The sequence below is a fragment of the Pongo abelii genome, chromosome 5 (assembly GCF_028885655.2).
Source record: "Pongo abelii isolate AG06213 chromosome 5, NHGRI_mPonAbe1-v2.0_pri, whole genome shotgun sequence".
Taxonomy (NCBI): Eukaryota; Metazoa; Chordata; class Mammalia; order Primates; family Hominidae; genus Pongo; species Pongo abelii.
The window spans coordinates 54,147,531-54,167,213 of record NC_071990.2 but is presented as its reverse complement, the minus strand read 5'-3'; the positions used below and the strand labels follow the sequence as shown (position 1 = coordinate 54,167,213).

The window sequence follows — 19,683 nt, the reverse complement described above, 5'->3', positions numbered from 1 at the left end:
TAGCCCCAGCTATTCAGGAGGCTGAGGTGGGAGGACTGCTTGAGTCCTGGAAGTCAAGGCTGCAGTGAGCCAAAATCACACCACTACACTCTAGCCTGGGTGATAGAATGAGACCCTATCTCAAAAAAAAAAAAAAAAAAAAAAAAAAAGTTAAAAATACTTGTTTTCCCAGTCTGTTGCTTACCTTTCAAGGAGTCAGTTTTGTTTCATGGTTTTTATTTTTCTGTATTCTGATATTTCAGTCTTTTCTTTTATAGCTTCTGGATTTTGTGTCAGCTGAGAAGGGCCTTCTCTAACCTAAGTTATAAAAACAAAAACAAAGACAAGATCCCTAGCTTGTTCTGGTCTTATATAAGTTTGTGTATGTGTGTTTGTTACTTAGATATTTAATTCATCTGGAAGTTATTTTAGTGAATATATAGAGTAGGAAATCAGTTGACCTAATGCTGTCATTACAAGTTCTTTCTCATTGATTTTTAAGTGCCACATTTATCTTAATATATATACTTACACACACATACACTATTTAAATATATAAATATGCACACACATATATACTGTATACATCTACACACACACACACACATATACATATATGGGTTTCTACCCTTTATTTTGTTCTGCTGAGTTTATAGATTTCTATCTCTTATCTTATTCCACTGAATTTCTTTTTATTCCTCATCCACAATTTTTAGTTCCTCTAATTTTTTGCATCTGGTAAGAATTCCTTTATTTTTAAACAAAATTCCTAGATGTTCTTTTATACTCACTCCCTCAGTTAAACTCTGAAATCATTTTATTAAGTTCCAAAAAGAAAAAATATCTTATAGAGGTAGCAACTAAAATTTCACTGAATTGACATCCATCTCTTCATATAGGAATGTAGAGTCCCTGTCTGTTAAATCCTCTGGCAAAATCCTATAGTACTTATATGTGTCTCACTAAATTAGAGTCAAGTATGTATATCTCTTAAAATGTAACAGGTTTCATTTCTACTGCAAATAAAATAATCTTTCCATAATATTTTCTACATTTCACATGCATTCCCGAATTTTAGTATTTTACTGAGGAAAATCTTCAGAGTGTTTATAATTCACTTTTTCATGAGAGTAAACTAAGCCCTTTAAATGATATTTAACTACTATTCTACTGTATAGCTCAATCAGAAAATGCTGGCTGGGTATAGTGGCTCACAACTATAATCCCAACACTTTGGGAGGCTGAGGCGGGCAGATCACTTGAGGCCAGGAGTTCGAGACCAGTCTGGCCAACATGGTGAAAACCCATCTCTACTAAAAATACAAAAATTACCTGGGCATGGTTGTGCACACCTGTAGTCCCAGCTACCTGGGAGGCTGAGGCAGGAGAATGGCTTGAACCTGGGAGGCAGAAGTTGCAGTGAGCTGAGATCATGCCACTGCACTCCAGCCTGGGTGACAGATCGAGGCTCTGTCTCAAAAAAAAAAAAAAAAAAAAGAAAAGAAAAGAAAAGAAAAAGAAAGAAAGAAAATGTGGTCACTTTTTCTGTATAATTACTTGGCAATACAGTTATGGAGAGATTTCATTTGATATCATAAATGTTCCTAGAATTGTTTTCAATGCTTCATGCTGAAGTAAACTGTCTGTAAAACGTGCATCTAGTTTAATATGTCTTTAAATCTATTTTAAAAATTCGTCTATTTTATGCCATGAAAACTATTATCTTATGAAAAAGTTTCTCAATGTAGTATTTCAAAGTCTACAGCACAATTAAAACAAAACCATGCTTTTTTTTTCTCTCTTTTTAGCAAGCTCTTGCCTGTGACAGTATATTTGCCAACATGGCACCCAAAAAGAAGATTGTCAAAAAGAACAAAGGAGATATCAATGAGATGACTATAATCGTAGAAGATAGCCCCCTAAACAAACTGAATGCTTTGAATGGGCTCCTAGAGGGAGGCAATGGCCTTAGCTGCATTTCTTCTGAACTAACAGATGCTTCTTATGGCCCCAACCTCTTGGAAGGTTTAAGTAAAATGCGGCAGGAGAACTTCTTATGTGACTTAGTCATTGGTACCAAAACCAAATCCTTTGATGTTCATAAGTCAGTGATGGCTTCATGCAGTGAGTATTTTTACAACATCCTAAAAAAAGACCCCTCAACTCAGAGGGTGGATCTCAATGATATCTCACCACTAGGCCTGGCCACTGTCATTGCATATGCCTACACTGGAAAGCTCACTCTCTCCTTGTATACAATAGGAAGCATTATTTCTGCCGCTGTTTATCTTCAGATCCATACTCTTGTAAAGATGTGCAGTGATTTTCTGATACGGGAGATGAGTGTAGAGAATTGCATGTATGTTGTTAATATTGCTGAAACATACTCCCTAAAAAATGCAAAAGCAGCAGCCCAGAAATTTATTCGGGATAACTTCCTTGAATTTGCAGAATCGGATCAGTTTATGAAACTTACATTTGAACAAATTAATGAACTTCTTATAGATGATGACTTACAGTTGCCTTCTGAGATAGTAGCATTCCAGATTGCAATGAAATGGTTAGAATTTGACCAAAAGAGAGTAAAATACGCTGCAGATCTTTTGAGCAATATTCGCTTTGGTACCATCTCTGCACAAGACCTGGTCAATTACGTTCAATCCGTACCAAGAATGATGCAAGATGCTGATTGTCACAGACTTCTCGTAGATGCTATGAACTACCACTTGCTTCCATATCATCAAAACACATTGCAATCTAGGCGAACAAGAATCCGAGGTGGCTGCCGAGTCCTCGTCACTGTTGGGGGACGCCCAGGCCTTACCGAGAAGTCCCTTAGCAGAGACATCTTGTATAGAGACCCTGAAAATGGATGGAGCAAGCTTACGGAAATGCCAGCCAAAAGTTTTAATCAGTGTGTGGCTGTGATGGATGGATTTCTTTATGTAGCCGGTGGTGAAGACCAGAATGATGCAAGAAATCAAGCCAAGCATGCAGTCAGCAATTTCTGCAGGTACTTGATCTTTTATTAGGAATTTAAATGGCTCAATATTATAGGGAAATAGCCCTAACATAGAAGTAAATTAATCTTGCTTATTAACTTAGTCCATTGGCTTAGTAAATAAAAAATAATAATAATGCCACCTTACGTATGTTCAGCACTTTATATTATATAAAGTGCATTCATTTATATTTTGCACTATAGATTTCTGAAACAAGCCTGTGAGGTGGGCGGGGAAGATATAATTATTCTGATTTTACATATGAGAAACCTGATACCCAGAGAAGTTATAACACCAGTAAGCAGCAATTCACATTTACTCATTTCTAGTTGGGGACTCTTCACAATACACTGACTTTTGATAGAAATTAGGTACAAATTCAGTTTTTAACACTAAGTAGTAAGAAAGAATAGAATAATACAAAATGTATTTTAAGTGACTGCTACTGACAACTGTCAAATTCATAATTGGCAAATAGAATGAGATCATTAAAAATGTGGCAGCTAATTAATTTGAAATACTTATTTGAAAACCGAATAACAGAAAATGTTTCAGTATTTTTGACACATACAGAAAAAAGTAAAAGAGTAAAACACATCCTTCAGAAAAATGGAATTCAAATGCCATATTATTTTATATATTTATGATTAAAAATTAAACTTCCATTCATATGAAATGTTCAGAAAATCATGCTTATATCATGGTAGTAGTATAAAGTCAAACATAACTAATGAGCAAGATCTGAAAATTTGTGTGGTATTTCATGAAAAATATTCTTTATTATTCCATTATGTGTGTATGCATTTAAAAGAACACAATTAACTGATTTTTAGTGTTTAATTTGTAACTATAGTTGAGTTTAATTTAGGAGTTAAATGAGACAAAGATGAACATCAGACTGAAGGAGTGAGTTCTGTATTTACAATACTTCTGAACTATGTCAACAGGAAAGCATCAGTCCACTATGCTTATTTTCCTCCTGCTGGAAAGATACCTTTTAGTACTCAAGTCGCTTTTTGAGGTATTGATTTCAGTGCTTATACATGGATAGTTCCGAGCACTGAAAAAATATATATATTTATCCCTAAACTAAAAAGTCTTCTCTACTGACAAGTGCTGGAAAATAGAAGAGTATCCAAAGTTAAGCCTTTGTTGATGCTTTTAGACATGAGTTCCATTGGTCTCAGTCTAACAGACAAGAGAAGACTTTGCTGAGTGGCTTGGCTTTACTGTCGCAATGGCCAAGAGAGGTGTAGGAATAAGGGATTTGTGAGAAATGGAGAAATCCAATCAGTCAATTCGTATCTTAAACAGTGAGAGGGAGCTAGGAATGGTTGGCATCTGAAGATATGCAGAATTCACTTTAATATGGCGATGCCCTCCTCTGATCGCCACTCCTCTGATCGCCACAAATGCCCAGCCTCCCCCATGTGCACATCTCATAAATCCCACTGGGTGACAGATATTTGAATATGGAGGAAAGGGGGACTGAAAGCTCAATCTCTGTGGGCTCTCCTCCAAGTGGCCTCATAAAGGGAGTGCTTATAAACGGAGGAGAGGCGGAGGCGAGGGGTAGTCAATGCCTGCTTTGTCTTTTCCAAGTGTCACACATTTTTACTGGCTGAGAGAGAAACTCCAGCTTCCAGGTGAGGAGCTGGGCCAGGTCCCTCGCTTCCTTGCAGGGGTAGTGTCAGGCTTCCCACTCATGATTTGCAAAGTAACATGGGGTCCCCAGCTGCCGCCGACAAAGCTGTTACACCTTCTCTATCATTTTCAGATACGATCCCCGCTTCAACACCTGGATACACCTGGCCAGCATGAACCAGAAGCGCACGCACTTCAGCCTGAGCGTGTTCAACGGGCTCCTGTACGCCGCGGGCGGCCGCAACGCAGAAGGAAGCCTGGCTTCGCTTGAGTGCTACGTGCCCTCCACCAATCAGTGGCAGCCGAAGACGCCCCTGGAGGTGGCGCGCTGCTGCCACGCCAGCGCGGTCGCCGACGGCCGCGTGCTGTTGACCGGAGGCTACATCGCCAACGCCTACTCGCGCTCTGTGTGCGCCTACGATCCGGCCAGCGACTCGTGGCAGGAGCTGCCGAACCTGAGCACACCCCGAGGCTGGCACTGCGCGGTCACGCTGAGCGACAGAGTGTACGTGATGGGCGGCAGCCAGCTGGGGCCGCGCGGGGAGCGCGTGGACGTGCTCACCGTGGAGTGCTACAGCCCCGCGACCGGCCAGTGGAGCTACGCGGCGCCGCTACAGGTGGGAGTGAGCACGGCGGGCGTCTCGGCGCTGCACGGCCGCGCCTACCTGGTGGGGGGCTGGAACGAGGGCGAGAAGAAGTACAAGAAGTGCATCCAGTGCTTCAGCCCCGAGCTCAACGAGTGGACGGAGGACGACGAGTTACCCGAGGCCACTGTCGGCGTGTCCTGCTGCACCCTCTCGATGCCCAACAACGTAACTCGGGAATCCCGGGCCAGTTCGGTGTCTTCTGTGCCAGTCAGTATCTGAGCCCAGGTAGATGCAGGGACGCAGGAAGAACACGTTATTTATTCATAGAGCCACGTGGTTAACCTCTGAGTTCGCGAAAAGGAAAATATTTAACATTTACTACACTGATTGTATTGTAAAATATGTCGAGGCACATGTCCTGATGGCTTTAAATTCCTGGTATGGCATAATCTACCTCTGTCTTTTTTTTTTTTTTTTTTTTTTTGGCAAAATACAGGGCCATGGCCAACAAAAGAAACAATTTATTTCAGCGGCCACTGGGTGGCAGACGGAATTCGTTACAGGCACTCTCCCAAGGCGGCATGTTTCCTAAATGTATAGCGTATAGCGGTTACACCCACATTTGAGATTTTTTTCCTCTACACGTTAGTACACTTGAGGTTTATGTAAGTGATTTCATGTTCAAAAGTTTATTTTCCTCTCTCTCTTTTTTCTTTAGGAAGTTGAAGATATTCATATAGATTTTATTTATTTAAAAATGGAAATTGTCGATCTCCATAAAGACTTAAGATTTAATTCTATATTTCAACGCAATTTTCCCCCCATATGTGATTGAGTAAAGGATTTTGAAAGATATCCCATGACAACGTAATAAAGCTTAAAACAAGATCTGACCGAAAAGGAATAGGGATTCCACCCAGGGACCCTAAAGTTGTTAACCTTTGTGTTAGCAGACATTCCTCTTCCTCCTCAGGCCCCAGTTTATTTTCTACCATAAAATCATGCTCTCAATGAAGTAATTGATATCAGTCATTTAATTTATAGCATAAATTTAAGTCATTTGGTTGTTTCAACTAGAAGGATTTGCATTTTATCCCTTGTCCTCTATTAAAGAAGAATTTCACGTACCCTGGGAGCCTTACCCTCACCCTAAAAACTACACCAACCTGGTTAAAGGCAACTTTGGCCCTAATGTATGCCCTGCGAAGATCACCAAATAAAACTACGTCCCTAAGGACCATTAGCCTTAAGCTTAGAGAGCTTGAAGTTTATACAACCAGTAACAATAATTTTATTTGCCCCAATCTTTTATATGATAAGAATGAAAGAAACATTTGGAATTTGTAGATTTGGTAGTAACTGGATGAATGGGTTCCCCTGTTGATAAATGCCATTGTTTCCCATTTAATATGGATCCTCCTGATTTCTTAAGTAAAAATCAAACACTCATCTCACATATATAAAAATATATACTCATTCTGTCCTATTTTTATTAATCTCATCTGCTCCAAATGAGCTTTGGATTTATAATCAAAGTGTACCCACTTGACAGCATTTTTCTTATATGTTTGCCAAGTTTTGGAGAAAGGGAATGACTGTAGTAAATGATACATATTTTCCTTTTTTATAATTTATCACTTTATTCTTTGACAGTTTATTTGTTTTGGAGAGGAAGTGGCCTATCAATTATGGGTTATGTGCAATTGGATTTTGAAAAATAAAACAAGCTATTTAGGAATTGAACATGAGATATATAGAAATATAATTTTGTTTTTGTTAATCTCATCCTCTCCACCTTGTGTAGATAGGTTATTGCTAGTTATGATATTTATTTCTAAAATATGTTATTTGAACTGTGAAAAGTGGTTCATGTAGTACACTTTGTGGAACAATTTTATATCATTGCCGCTTATGAAAAGTTCAGTCTCTGGGTATTTAATGATAACATTCAGGTAAGGGCTACAAACGCTGTAAATTAAGAACAAGATATTATTAATGTAAAAGCACTGGGCTGTTTCCTTATTCCACACAAAGAATCTTTTACCTCGGTATATGTGGATATGGTATATTACCTTGGTGTATGTATATGTGTGTATATGCACACACTCATACAACTGAGAAGCCTATAGTATATGGTTAATTTTTAGAGAAAAGGGTGTTTTATTGTGGGTTACAGATCATAAGTGAGTGAATAGATGTAATTCCTTGATGCACACTAACAGATGTGTTCCCACTGACATCTTAGAAGTATTGTATGAAGAGGAGGACCTAGGGCTTGAAATGAAATGAGAATCAATCAATTGCAACATTACATGATGGAATAATGAGAAGAGATACTGAAACTAGAGGATTTTTCATCTATCAAAGCTTGATAAATTAGGTTGTGCAAAAACTTGGCAGTGGCTTTCTAGAGATGAAACTGGAGACATGTTAGAGCTAGATAAATCATTTAAAATTACCATTTAACTTATTTTCTGCACTGTTTATCTGAAGACTCAGAAAATCCACATATTTGAGCTTACCAGACTCTTGGGTGCATTGCTGTTCTATCTTCTGCTTCAACAGTTAGGAAAATAAAGACCAATATGAATTTGGAATGTCGGAATTTCTGACATACCACATTGGCGAGGAGTATGGAATGTAAGGGTCGGTGAAAGTTTCATATCCTGGAACATCTTGCATTGCCAATTGAAAGACATAAAAGTATGCAGAATCAAAATAATGTGTGTCCACTTTCATGTGTAAGCAAAACATATTCTTTAAACCAACTATTGAAGCAGTTGCTCCTAGAAACCTACTTTCTCCAGATTTCCCAAGTGGAAAATATTTAGTATGTTTTAAGCTTACATTCAATTACTCCAGAGTCTTAGGACCCAACCATATTCCTTTTATTTTTTTATTAAAGAAAATGACTTGTTATTTTTGTAACAGCTGAGTCCTGTGATCAAATAAAAGCATCAGTTCAATGTATCAGAGAAATTGCATGTTACCCAGCAACTGAAATAATAAAATTCAAGCTCTCTTTTTCTAAATGGGCCAGAGACCTGATGAGAAAGTCTCCAGGAAGCCAAACTTTAACATAGTTTGTCCATTTTTAGTTAGGTTCTTGGTGCCAAGTTGTCATCCCTGATGCATTAGTTGCTTTCAGTGCATTGAATGAATTTTATTTTTACTTCCTATGTTGTAAGAATGGTTTTGAATAGAAGGTCAGTGATGGTACAGATTTGTATAATTTTAAAACGTGATTAGATGGTAGTGAAGTGTTATGAGTGAGGAGGTATAATTGATGTCATAAGGAAGTGAGTACTGAATGGTTCTATGATTTAAGGTAGAGCAGCAGTTGTAGTAAGTGTATTTTACAAATACACATGTAAATAGAGGTTTACCTGGAAGTATGTACGTTCTAAAAGGTCAATTTTTTAATTTTATTTTTTTGCTGGTTATCCTGGCCAAGTGTCTTCAGAACTCATCCAAGTTACGAAACGAAATAAACTAAAATCACCTCATTAATTTTTTCCCTTGGTTACAACCAAATGAATTTATATAATCTCTGAATGAACTAGATCCCTATTCCAGCCACTGATGAATATGTTCTCCAGCACAAGGCAGCATTAAAAGGAATTACTTTTCAGTATTTCTTTTCATGCCAAAAAACCTACAGAATAATTTTCCAAACAGTCCTTTATTCGTAATTATAAGAATTAAACACTCTAAAATATTAAAGATTTACCCTCCAGCACATTCACTGGGTAAAGACCATTTAATTTGCCCTCTCAGGGAATTTGAAATAAATTATTTGTCCTGGATATTCTTTAAAAACTTTTTATTTATTCAGCAAATTTTGGCAAAAAAAATTCTTTGTTTGCTTAAAACGTTCTGGTACTATATAAGGAACAACAAACTAAAATGTATGTAGTGTTATTTTGTAATCTCATCACTATCAATAAAGCTGCATTCAATAAGACCTTAGTCAACGACTAAATATGGGCAGTTTTGAAATATCCTTTCTCTGATGATTGGGGTGTTTGTTTTTTTCTCTACTTAGTTTTTGTGATGATTCACCTAGACAAAACAACAGCAAATGACAAGTAATTGAAAAAATGTTTCAACAGCTTGAAGACTAGTGAAAGAAAAAGGTAAAAAACATCAATAGAGACTTGCTTTGTAACTCAAAGAAAAGCCCAACTCTGGTCTAGCTCAGCCCTGACTATTTACAAGTCGTAGATTAAGTGTGGTTTCTCTTCCTGTTTCCACTCTGACCACAGCCAGCTTGTCACGGGTGCATCATCATTTGCAACAAAACATTTTAGGAAATAAAATCCCATTGTTGTGTAGACAATCCCTTACAGCCTTTCTCTTCTACCTTACCCCTCCAAATGAGCAAGTAAAATGTAACCAACATAAGATGCTCAACCTTTGATCTAATTTAGTACTTAAATAATAACATTCAGTTGAGGCCATCAAATCTAGGAAATTCTAAATGGCAGCAATGCTTTTCTTAAACTTCTCCAAGCCCTGTAATCATATAAATAGGCTAGATAGCCTCAAATGCAAAACAACTGGTGCCACAGTCCAAATTTTGAGCAGACCAGCCAGATGCCTCAGAGTTTCTTTGCGTTTTCTTTAAACTCCCACATTACTCCAAGCTTCCCTACAGATTTGTATGGCCTCCCACAACAATCTTGGGGATGTCTCCACTCTCAATTACAGTGGGAAACTAAGCAGGATCTTTTTTTGTTAGGCCAGGTATAGACATGATGTATGCCCTCTCCAGGCTTCAGCACTGTGCTGAATTCTGTCTACATCTCTGTTTGGCCAGAACAGCCATCTGGCCTACTTAGATGAAAGGGAGCTAAGAAAAAGGTCTTCATGTCCAGGAGGAAAAGTAAAGTTTTCATATAGCATTGTCTCTGCACAATGAATGGCTAGTCATCTTCATACCTGGTTACCAAAGGAGCAAAAAGCTTCCCAGTCAAACTGCCTCCCCTCAGCCACACTGCTCTGGCTCTAATCACACCATAACAATGCTCTCCTCTCCCTTTCTTGGGTCACAAGACATGTACTCAGCTCCCCTATTATACCTTGCCTTTTTCCTTCTGAAGAACAAGCCCAGACAACTCTTGCAGCCTTTTCTCAATTCAGTGCCCTTACAGGTCAAGAGCATGTATTAAATGTATTCTGCCAGCCTTGAGTGTTTGCACAAATCTGGTTCCCAACAGCCATCAAATAAACCCATTTAATGTTAAGAATTGCCCTCCTCACCCCTCCCTCCCTGGGTCTCCTTGTTCTTCTCTTTCTGGGATTGTCTTAATTCTTCTTGATCTAACCTCTTCTAAAAGAATGTTGAGTGAAAATGATACATCTGTGACTTAATTCCTGCCACTCTAGCCATACTAGCAGGTTCCCAATACATGACAATTTGGGGAGAAAAGAACACATGTAGAGTCTAAAAGAGGACATACACACATCTGTTCTTAATCCTCATTAACAGGAGAGGATTCCTGAAAGGAAGAGGGAGAAGGAAGCTGAATGGTGGTAATCTGTCTCTCAAGTTTTATTCTGCAATATTAATAAAACGTTTCCATTTTTTGCAGAGTTCCAAACTGAAAAATGTTTTATTTCATTACAATTCTGCATGTAAGTAGCAAAGAAAATTCTGTATGCCAAAAGAATCCTTTGTTGTTTAACAGATGTTCATTAGACATAATTATTTCCCAGCCTCATGCCCCGATCATATTCTGTCTTTGTCTGCCCTGCTCTGTGCTCCATCCCCTAGGAACTACATCATCCAGACTCAGGCTCTTTGGCTGAACATTTTATTCATCGAACAGGAGGTATCAGAAGGAGGTCAGAGGGCAGAAGCAAGTGGTGGGGATATTTTTTTCTGCCCTCTTCAGGCTTCAGCACTGTGCTTCTGGCCTAGGCTGTAACTCTCAACAACTCCAGCCCAGTAGCCTTTCCTCCCTGGTTCAAATCTCACCGTGCTTACGTGCCATCATAGCTTACCATCTCTGGATATTTTCCTGTTGATTTATGTTCTGCCATCCCTTTTAGAATATAATCCTTAAAGGTGAAAATTTTGTCTCGTTCACAGATGTACCTCCAGTGTCTAAAGTCATGCCTGGTGTATAGCAGGAGATCAATTTTTTGTGTGTGAAGTAAATAAGTGAATGAGTAAATGAAACAATAAAACCATCATGACCTACTGCTTGCTGATCTCTATTTCAATATTACTCATTTATTTAATCAGCAAATACTTATTAAGCATCTACTGCATGCGAAACACTTTCCCTTACCCCAGTAATCACTAGAGGGAAGCACATTAAAGTACACAACCATGATAACTAGGACTTTTCCAAAGCAGCTGCAAGCCAAAAATTAAATTAAGACACATTACAGGTGGAAGGAGTTATGCAACCAACACTTTCCATTTCTCAAAAAAAAAAAAACTCAAAAGATTGATATCTCTATAGCTATGTCCCCATTAAAATTTTTTAAATTACATGCATCCTCTCTATAATTGCCAATTCTTCAGAAACAGGTCAGGACTAGCTTCATCATTTAGCTAGTAAGCATTTATTCAGTGCTTACTAAGTACACACACACACACACATCATTTAAGTGTGAGTGTGTGCATATATACATATACTCTGTGTGTGTGTGTGTGTGTAAAATATATGGTCTTTTGCTTGCATTCTGAAATTAAGAGCCATTATGATTACATCACCTTATCTCATATGAGAGCTAAACAAGTTAATAAGTAAAGTTCATTTCTTTAAATACTTCTCATGGGCAGCCATGTTTTCAGAGACACAGAGAAACCTGAGAAGATAGAGCCTACACATAGATACCCAGGGGCCTTTTTCTGACTCAAAAATGAGAGATAAACGGGGACTCCTGGAAGCAGGACCCTTGCAGCCCAATCCCTGGTGCCCTTCAGAACCCCAGACCTGTCTCCAGTGAAGGTGTTTCATTTCCCTCATGGGTAAAAATACTGAGGACAAGTCACTCAATGCAGAGTCCTTGGAGATGGACAGTGAATCTCTGGGCCTGAGTCTTCCAGAGACACTTGGAGTGCAGTAGTCCATTCTCACGCTGCTAATAAAGACATAACCGGGACTGAGTAGTTTATAAAGGAAAGAGGTTTAATTGACTCACACAGTTCAGCATGGCTGGGGAGGCCTCAGGAAACTTACAACCATGGCTGAAGGGGAAGCAAATACATCCTTCTTCACATGGCGGCAGCAACAAGAAGTGCTGAGCAAAAGGGGGAAAAGCCCCTTATAAAACCATCAGATCTCGTGAGAACTCACTCACTATCACCAGAACTGCCCCCATCATTCAATTACCTCCCACCGGATCCTTCCCTTGGGGATTATGGGAGCTACAGTTCAAGATGAGATTTGGGTAGGGACATAACCAAGCCATATCGAGGAGAGTGAGATATTGCATAAAGAAATAAGGGGTGACAAATTCAGCTGAAAGAAAGACCGGGTCCTGCTTTGGAGGCACTCCACAGAGCCACATTTCTGAAGACGGTGAGGTGTAATGGAGACTGATCCTGGGACAGCTTTGGGAGCCTGCTGGAGATGGCAGGGCCACAAATGGACAAACGGAAAGAGTTACTATTGGAGGGGAGTCTCCTCATGCAGGACTGCTTGTTTTGAACAGGGACAAACTAGCTCCACTGAAAATCCATGAAATGTTAAGGCATTGCCAATTTCCATTATTTCCCCTGAATTCTTAAATTAAAATCCAACTTGATAAATTAGTTCCTTTGCTGAAGCCATCCAGTCCTCTGCCGCTGCCTGCCAGCACCGACCAAATACAAAAGAAAGAGGGAGTCTTGGGGGGAAGGAGAGCCCTGTGACCTCTGCAGGAAGATCAGGGTTCCAGGCTGCAGAAAACTTTAAATCAATGGAAGAATGACCTTGCCCAGGGCTGTAGGCACATGGGTCCTCCGCTGCAGCATGTGCCACTATCACTCCCTGACATGCGCTGTGCAGAGAACAGGTATTACACAGCACTGCTTTGATGTTTCCCAGGCTTGATGTAGGGCCAAGTAGGGGCCTAGAGTGGCCAGAGCTCACAGGCTGGTTCCTCTGGCTGTGGCCAGCCTTTTCCATTTTTCCCTAATGCATTGTACAAACATTATCTCTTTCCATTTGTGCAGTGGGTGGAGCAAAGTTACAGAGCACTACTTTATAGAGCCTGGCCTCTCCCTCTCCCAGCCCCACTGATGCCTTGTGCCTAGTCACATGTTTGGGTCAAAGACAGAACACTCAGCAAGGTTCAGTGTGGTTGGCTGTGGCTCACAGAATACAGGCAACCAGGGGCAGAGCTGCAGTACCCATTAAAACCGTGGAGGGCTTGCTCACTGCCTCAAAAAATCAGCAGTCCTGAGTATCTGTGCAGTGCTCTGCTGGTGTCTGAATGCTAGAGAGAGCACTCAACTCTTTTTAGACTTCCCAGAGATTCTAGTATCTGCTGCTATGACTGTTTTTTGTTTGCTTTGTTTGTCTGTTTGTGACAGGGTCTCACTCTGTCACCCAGGCTCAAGTGCAGTAGTGCTATCCACTGCTGACTGTGTCCTCAACCTCCGGGTTCAACTGAACCTCCCAAGTAGTTGGGACTATAGGCACATGCCACCATGCCCGGCCTGTGACTGTTTTTATAATAAAGAGCCGACATACTTTAAGGAGGGGAAAAGAGCTGGCCAAACGATTTTCTGCCTGGGTCACAGAATATGGTAAAGTGAGGGAGAACATAGACTTGATTTCACCAGACTAAGAAGCCTTCAAGTCACTCCCAGTGAACGCCAGTCCTCTGATGTTACAAGCGTTGTGTTGGGCAGCACTTGGTGAGAATTCGAGTAAGTCCATCTCTTCATTTGAGGGGACAGTAGACCTTCATGACATAGAAAACCGAGACTAATAAACTTTTATTTCATAAATGACGATGGTGCACCTTAAAGGAAAGACACAATCACTGGAAGATACAACAAAATCACTCCGATCCCAAGTGACTGACACCACAAGTACCTTAAAGGCGTCTCAGAAGAATGTAGAACAACTTTAGACAGCAATAATGGGTGGTTTGGATGAAAATGCTCACCTTTGCGGAAGCCTGAAGTGACATTCCCGAGAAGCTCTGAGATGAAAAGAAAGAGTTCAGGAATCAAAGAACAAGAATAAAATGCTAAGAAACTTAAAACACGTGAATGAAAATGGTTGTAAATAATAAAGACAGCCAGTTAAAATCTCTGACAGAAACTGTGCTGAAAACAATAAATTTGCCTGCTCTATTTAGGAGAGTAGATGGATGACAGCAACTTCGAATGAGACAAAGAGAGTGAATCAGAAAATGGGAACCACATAGACTATCAACCGGGACTCAGTGTGAAGAGACTCACTGATGCTGCTAACATAAATGTTTCCTCTAACAGGCTTGAAGAAGAAAAACAAGGTTATTTTTAAATTATGTGAAGAAAATAAAATGAAGAGCTTACAGATCAAATGAAAAGTCACCAAACTGAACATGTAGTCTGAAAATTCAGAGCTTAAAGGTGAGATTCAAATGCCTCAGGTGGGCTGGGCTCAGTGGCTCACACCTGTAATCCCAGCACTTCGGGAGGTCAAGGCGGGCGGATCACTTGAGGTCAGGAGTTCAAGACCAGCCTGGCCAACATGGTGAAACTCTGTCTCGACTAAAAATACAAAAATTAGCCAGGTGTGGTGGTGTGTGCCTGTAATCCCAGCTACTCAGAAGGCCGAGGCAAGAGAATCACTTCAACCCAGGAGGTGGAGGTTGCAGTGAGAGGAGATTGCACCATGGCACTCCAGCCAGAGTGACAGAACAAGATTCTGTCATGCACACACACACACAGAATATGTCATGAAATTTGGCAGAAAATCAATTTAGGAGATAGTTTACCTCTTAGAGAATAAACTTTTTGAAACATAGGAATACATCACCAATATAAATGGAAAACACAACTCCTACAGGAAGATGAATAAAGACTTGAAGAAAGAATTGCAAGGAACAACTTCTTTCTATCAGCCTCTCGACTAAGAAGAAAGAAGCTCAAGGAGCTAAGAAAATAGAAAGACTAAAATTGGCTAAAGCAGAGTTTAAATCCAGGTTCCCAAGTAGCCTTGTAGTAGGCCAATTAATGCCACCCCTTCCCCACAGGTCCAATACCCTAATCTCTGGGTCCTGTGCATGTTATTCTACATGGCAAGAGGGACTTTTTGTAATTGAGGTTGTGGATCTCAAGGTGCAGAGATTATCCTGGATTAACCAGATGGGGCCAGTCTAATCACTTGAGCCCTTAAAAGCAGAGAAGTTTTTCCAGCTAAAGTCAGACGTGCAGCAGAAGAGGAAATCCAAGAGCTTTCAAGTGTGAGATGGATTTGATGTGCAATCACTGGCTCTGAGATACAGTTGCCCAGATACAAAGCTAAAAAGAAGCCTCTCAAAGCTAATAGAAATTCCCAGGTGACAGCCAGCAAGGAAATGGATACCTCAGTCCTACAACTACAAGAAACTAGATTGTGCCCACAATTTGAGTGAATCTCCCTATAACCCATGCTGTCAACACAGATTATAGCCTGGTGAAACCTGAAGCAGAGAAACCAGTCAAGCCAACCCAGACTTCTGACCTACAGAGCTATGAGATAATAAACATGTGTTGCTATAATGCACTAAACTGTGGTGATTTGTCTCCAGCAGTAGAACACGCATGTCCCTGCTGTTCAAGTGTACTCGGGAATTTAGGGTCACATGCAGGTTTGATTCCATTTTCAAAGCAATAAACTTTTGCATATCCACCGCCACAGATTTACCTGTGTTCTCTCTCCTTAAAAGTTGTTTTATCTCTTTTTAGTTGGACTGCTATCATTTAATTGATGCTATATTTCCTCTTATTGAGGTTTGATAAAATTATAATTTTTAAGATAGTATTTTTAAAATATAATGCTTTAAATATTATTTTTATAAATACATTACTTCTACTTCAGTGGACCCTGCAGAATTAGATCACATAAATATTGTATTTTTAGCCGGGCATAGTGGCTCATGCCTATAAACCCAGCACTCTGGGAGGCTGAGGTGGAGGATCACTTGAGTCCAGGAGTTCAAGACTAGCCTGAGCAACATAGCAAAACCCTGTCTCTAAAAAAAATTAGCCAGGCATGGTGGTGCATGCCTGTAGTCCCAGCTACTTGGGAGGCTGAGGCGGGTGAATCACCTGAGCCTAGGAAGTCAAGGCTACAGTGAGTCCTGATTGCGCAATTACACTCCAGCCTGGGCAACCCGCCAGACCCTGTCTCAAAAAAAAAAAAAAAAAAATTGTATCTTTAGTGAAATAGAAGGTCCATCATTATTTAAACGATCATTGAACTTTGACATGACCAGGTGGAGACATTTGAAAGAATCAAGACCATTTCTATATTCTATGAGCTGTTATTAGAAATCAATAAGATAAATTAATATTTTCTTCAATGCATTTTGATTGTTTTTAAAAACAATGCACATATATACATTTTTTAAAATCTTAAACAACAACAACGCTGTCAACTAAACTTCGTAATATTTTTACTAGGCTAGATTTGAACACATATATTAATTTAGGGGAGTTGACATCTTGCAATCATTTGTTTTATATTTTGTAATTTATTTTTTTATTTTTTTCTTTTATGTAGAATATTTATTCTTATCTTCATTTTCTTGATTAAGAATTTTCAAATATATGATAAAGCATTGTAATTTATTTTTAACCTTTGTTATTTCATTTAGTATATTCTTTGCTGTTTAAGTGGTTCTGTTTTATGCAGTGAAATAAAATATTTTCCATATATATCATATATATGGAAAACTATTCTATAATCGTATTACCTAGATTTTAAAAACACTACCTTAGAAATTATAATACTATTAAGCCTCAACAACAACAAATGTAGCATCAATTAAATAACAGGAGTTCAACTTAAAAGAAACATAATGACTTTTAAGTAGAGAGAATACAGGCAAACTACTGTGGCTGCAGATGTGTACAGGAGTCTAGATAGGTAGATAGATAGATAGATAGATAGATAGATAGATGGATGGATAGATTATTTCTTGAGTTTTGTTATGTCTAGCAATCTGTGAGGTGCTGGAGTTCCAAAGATGAGTAGACCTTTTCTCACTGTCTCTGGGAGTAGGGGGAAGTGAAGAAGGAGAGGCTGGGGAAACAGACATGTAAACAAATTATTGCTTTATGATGTAATACCTGTAATTACAGGAATATGCACAGAGCCTCATGGGATTGCTGCAGAAAGATTCTCTCTGGAGGAGTTAAAGCAAGGGAAAAATTCTGAGCTGATTTTTTTTTAAAGATTTAGAAATTCGGGATTATTGCGGATTGTATACTGTGTTCAGAAAGCAGTATAATAAAGTCTATACCCTTGCCTCTCAAATTTCGCCGAGAAATTTAGCAAGTGCTATGACCTAATTGCCTCTACTGTGGTCTTTGGAAAGCAGTTTAAACTGGGAATTGGAAGACTGGAATTTTGTACCTAGATCCAACATTTGCTAAACAAATGGTTTGGGCCTCAGTTTCCACATTTGTAAACATAACAATGAACCATAACCACCCTGCTTATTTCATAGGACAGTTGTAAAGATTAAACTAGATAACGTAGGTGAAAACACTCTGAAAACACCAGGGCATTCTACACATTCATCATCTAGGTCATGACATTTCTATCTTGAGTTGTCTGTGGCCAATATTAATTACTACTGTGCATTAAAATAGGAAATTAATCAGAGTAATAAAACTATGTGATTCCTTAGAGTCCCATAGCACATTTCTTCTGAAGCTCTACACATTTGTCCCCTCTTTGGCTTCCTGATGTCTTTGAAGAATAAGCTGGGGCATGCATTATTACTCCAGGATTGCAGGAGACTGAAGAGCATGAAGTAAGAAGCCCAAGGTAGCATGGCTGAATGAGGATTTGAGCTCCAGTGCTTGTCTTCAGACTTCCTTTACACACATAGTACACAGAGCACCAGGTAGAAATGACAGTGGTGCTTTCTAACAAATTATTTTGAAAGCTGCCCGGAACAGATAAGGATATATTTATTCCAATCACAGATGCTCAACAGTAAAGTTCATCCTTTTCAGTATTCAACTGGGAGAAAAAATCATGCCTCTAAAATTGAAAAGAAGAGAGCACTTCCTGACTGAGCACCTCTCCTCCTTGTGCCCGGGGCTTACAACTTTCTCTCAATGGTCTGCACACCGTGGGAGCCTTCTGTTCTTCTGCTCTAGCCATTCTGGGTGCAAAATGAGATTCCACATCTCTACCTGTAGAAATTCCTCCCATCCCTAAGCTCAGTTCAAAATGCCATTCACCACTGATCCCAGCCACCAGAAATGTCTCCCTCGCTTGAAAGTCACTCAGTTTAGACTGGTAGGTAAGAGCCCAGGCCCCCTAGGCAGTCTGTGTGCATCCAAATCTCAGCCCTGCTACTTACTAACAACCTCTCCACTTCTGATCCATTGTCTGTAAGTGGGATGCTGTGGTGATCATGCTAATAATACTTGGCCATTACAAGGTTATTAAAAAGATTAATAACAGGCAGCAAAAGCAAAAATAGACAAACAGGGTTACGTCAAACTAAAAAGCTTCTGCACAGCAAAGGAAACAATCAACAGAGTAAAGAGACAACATGCAGAATGGGAGAAAATATTTGCAAGCCATACATCTGATAAGGGGTTAATATCCAAAATATATAAGGAACTCAAACAGCTCAAAAGCAACAGTACAAATAACCCATTTTAAAAATGGGCAAAGGACCTGAATAGACATTTCTCAAAAGAAGACATACATGTGGCCAACAGGTATATTAAAAAATGCTCAACTTTACTAATCAGAGAAATGCAAATTCAAATCCCACAATGAGATATCACCTCATACTCACTAGAATGACTACTATCGAAAGATGATAGACAAGTATTGGCAAGGATGCAGAGAAATGGGAATGCTTGCATACTGTTGGTGAAAATGTAAATTTTGAGCTTCCTCAAAAAATTAAAATAGAGTTACCATATGATCTAGCGATGCTTCTTCTGGGTATATATCCATAGGAAATGAAATCAGTATGTGGAAAGGATATCTGCACTCCCATGTTCATTGAGCCACTATTCACAATAGCCAAGACATGGAATCAACCTAAGTGCCCATCAATGGATGCAGAGATAAAGAAAATGTGGTATGTGCACCCAATTGAATACTATTCAGCCTTTAAAAAGAAGGAAATCCTGTTGCAACAACATGAATGAACTTGGAGGACATTGTGTTCACTGAAATAAGACAGGCACAGAAAGACAAATACCACATCATCTCACTTATATGTGGAATCTTAAAAAACAGTTGAACTCGGTGTGTGATGTTCCCCTTCCTGTGTCCAAGTGTTCTCATTGTTCA

General features: G+C 39.4%; 1 protein-coding gene across 1 annotated transcript; it reads left to right on the top strand.

The window, feature by feature from the left end:
* The first annotated feature begins 1,820 nt into the window (after positions 1 to 1,820).
* On the top strand, positions 1,821 to 5,687 carry KLHL31 (kelch like family member 31). The gene is made up of 2 exons (XM_002817016.4): positions 1,821 to 2,992; positions 4,759 to 5,687. The coding sequence occupies exons 1-2, from the start codon at positions 1,821 to 1,823 to the stop codon at positions 5,489 to 5,491; spliced, it is 1,905 nt and encodes a 634-aa protein (XP_002817062.2). The 3' UTR covers positions 5,492 to 5,687.
* The last annotated feature ends 13,996 nt before the right edge of the window (positions 5,688 to 19,683 follow it).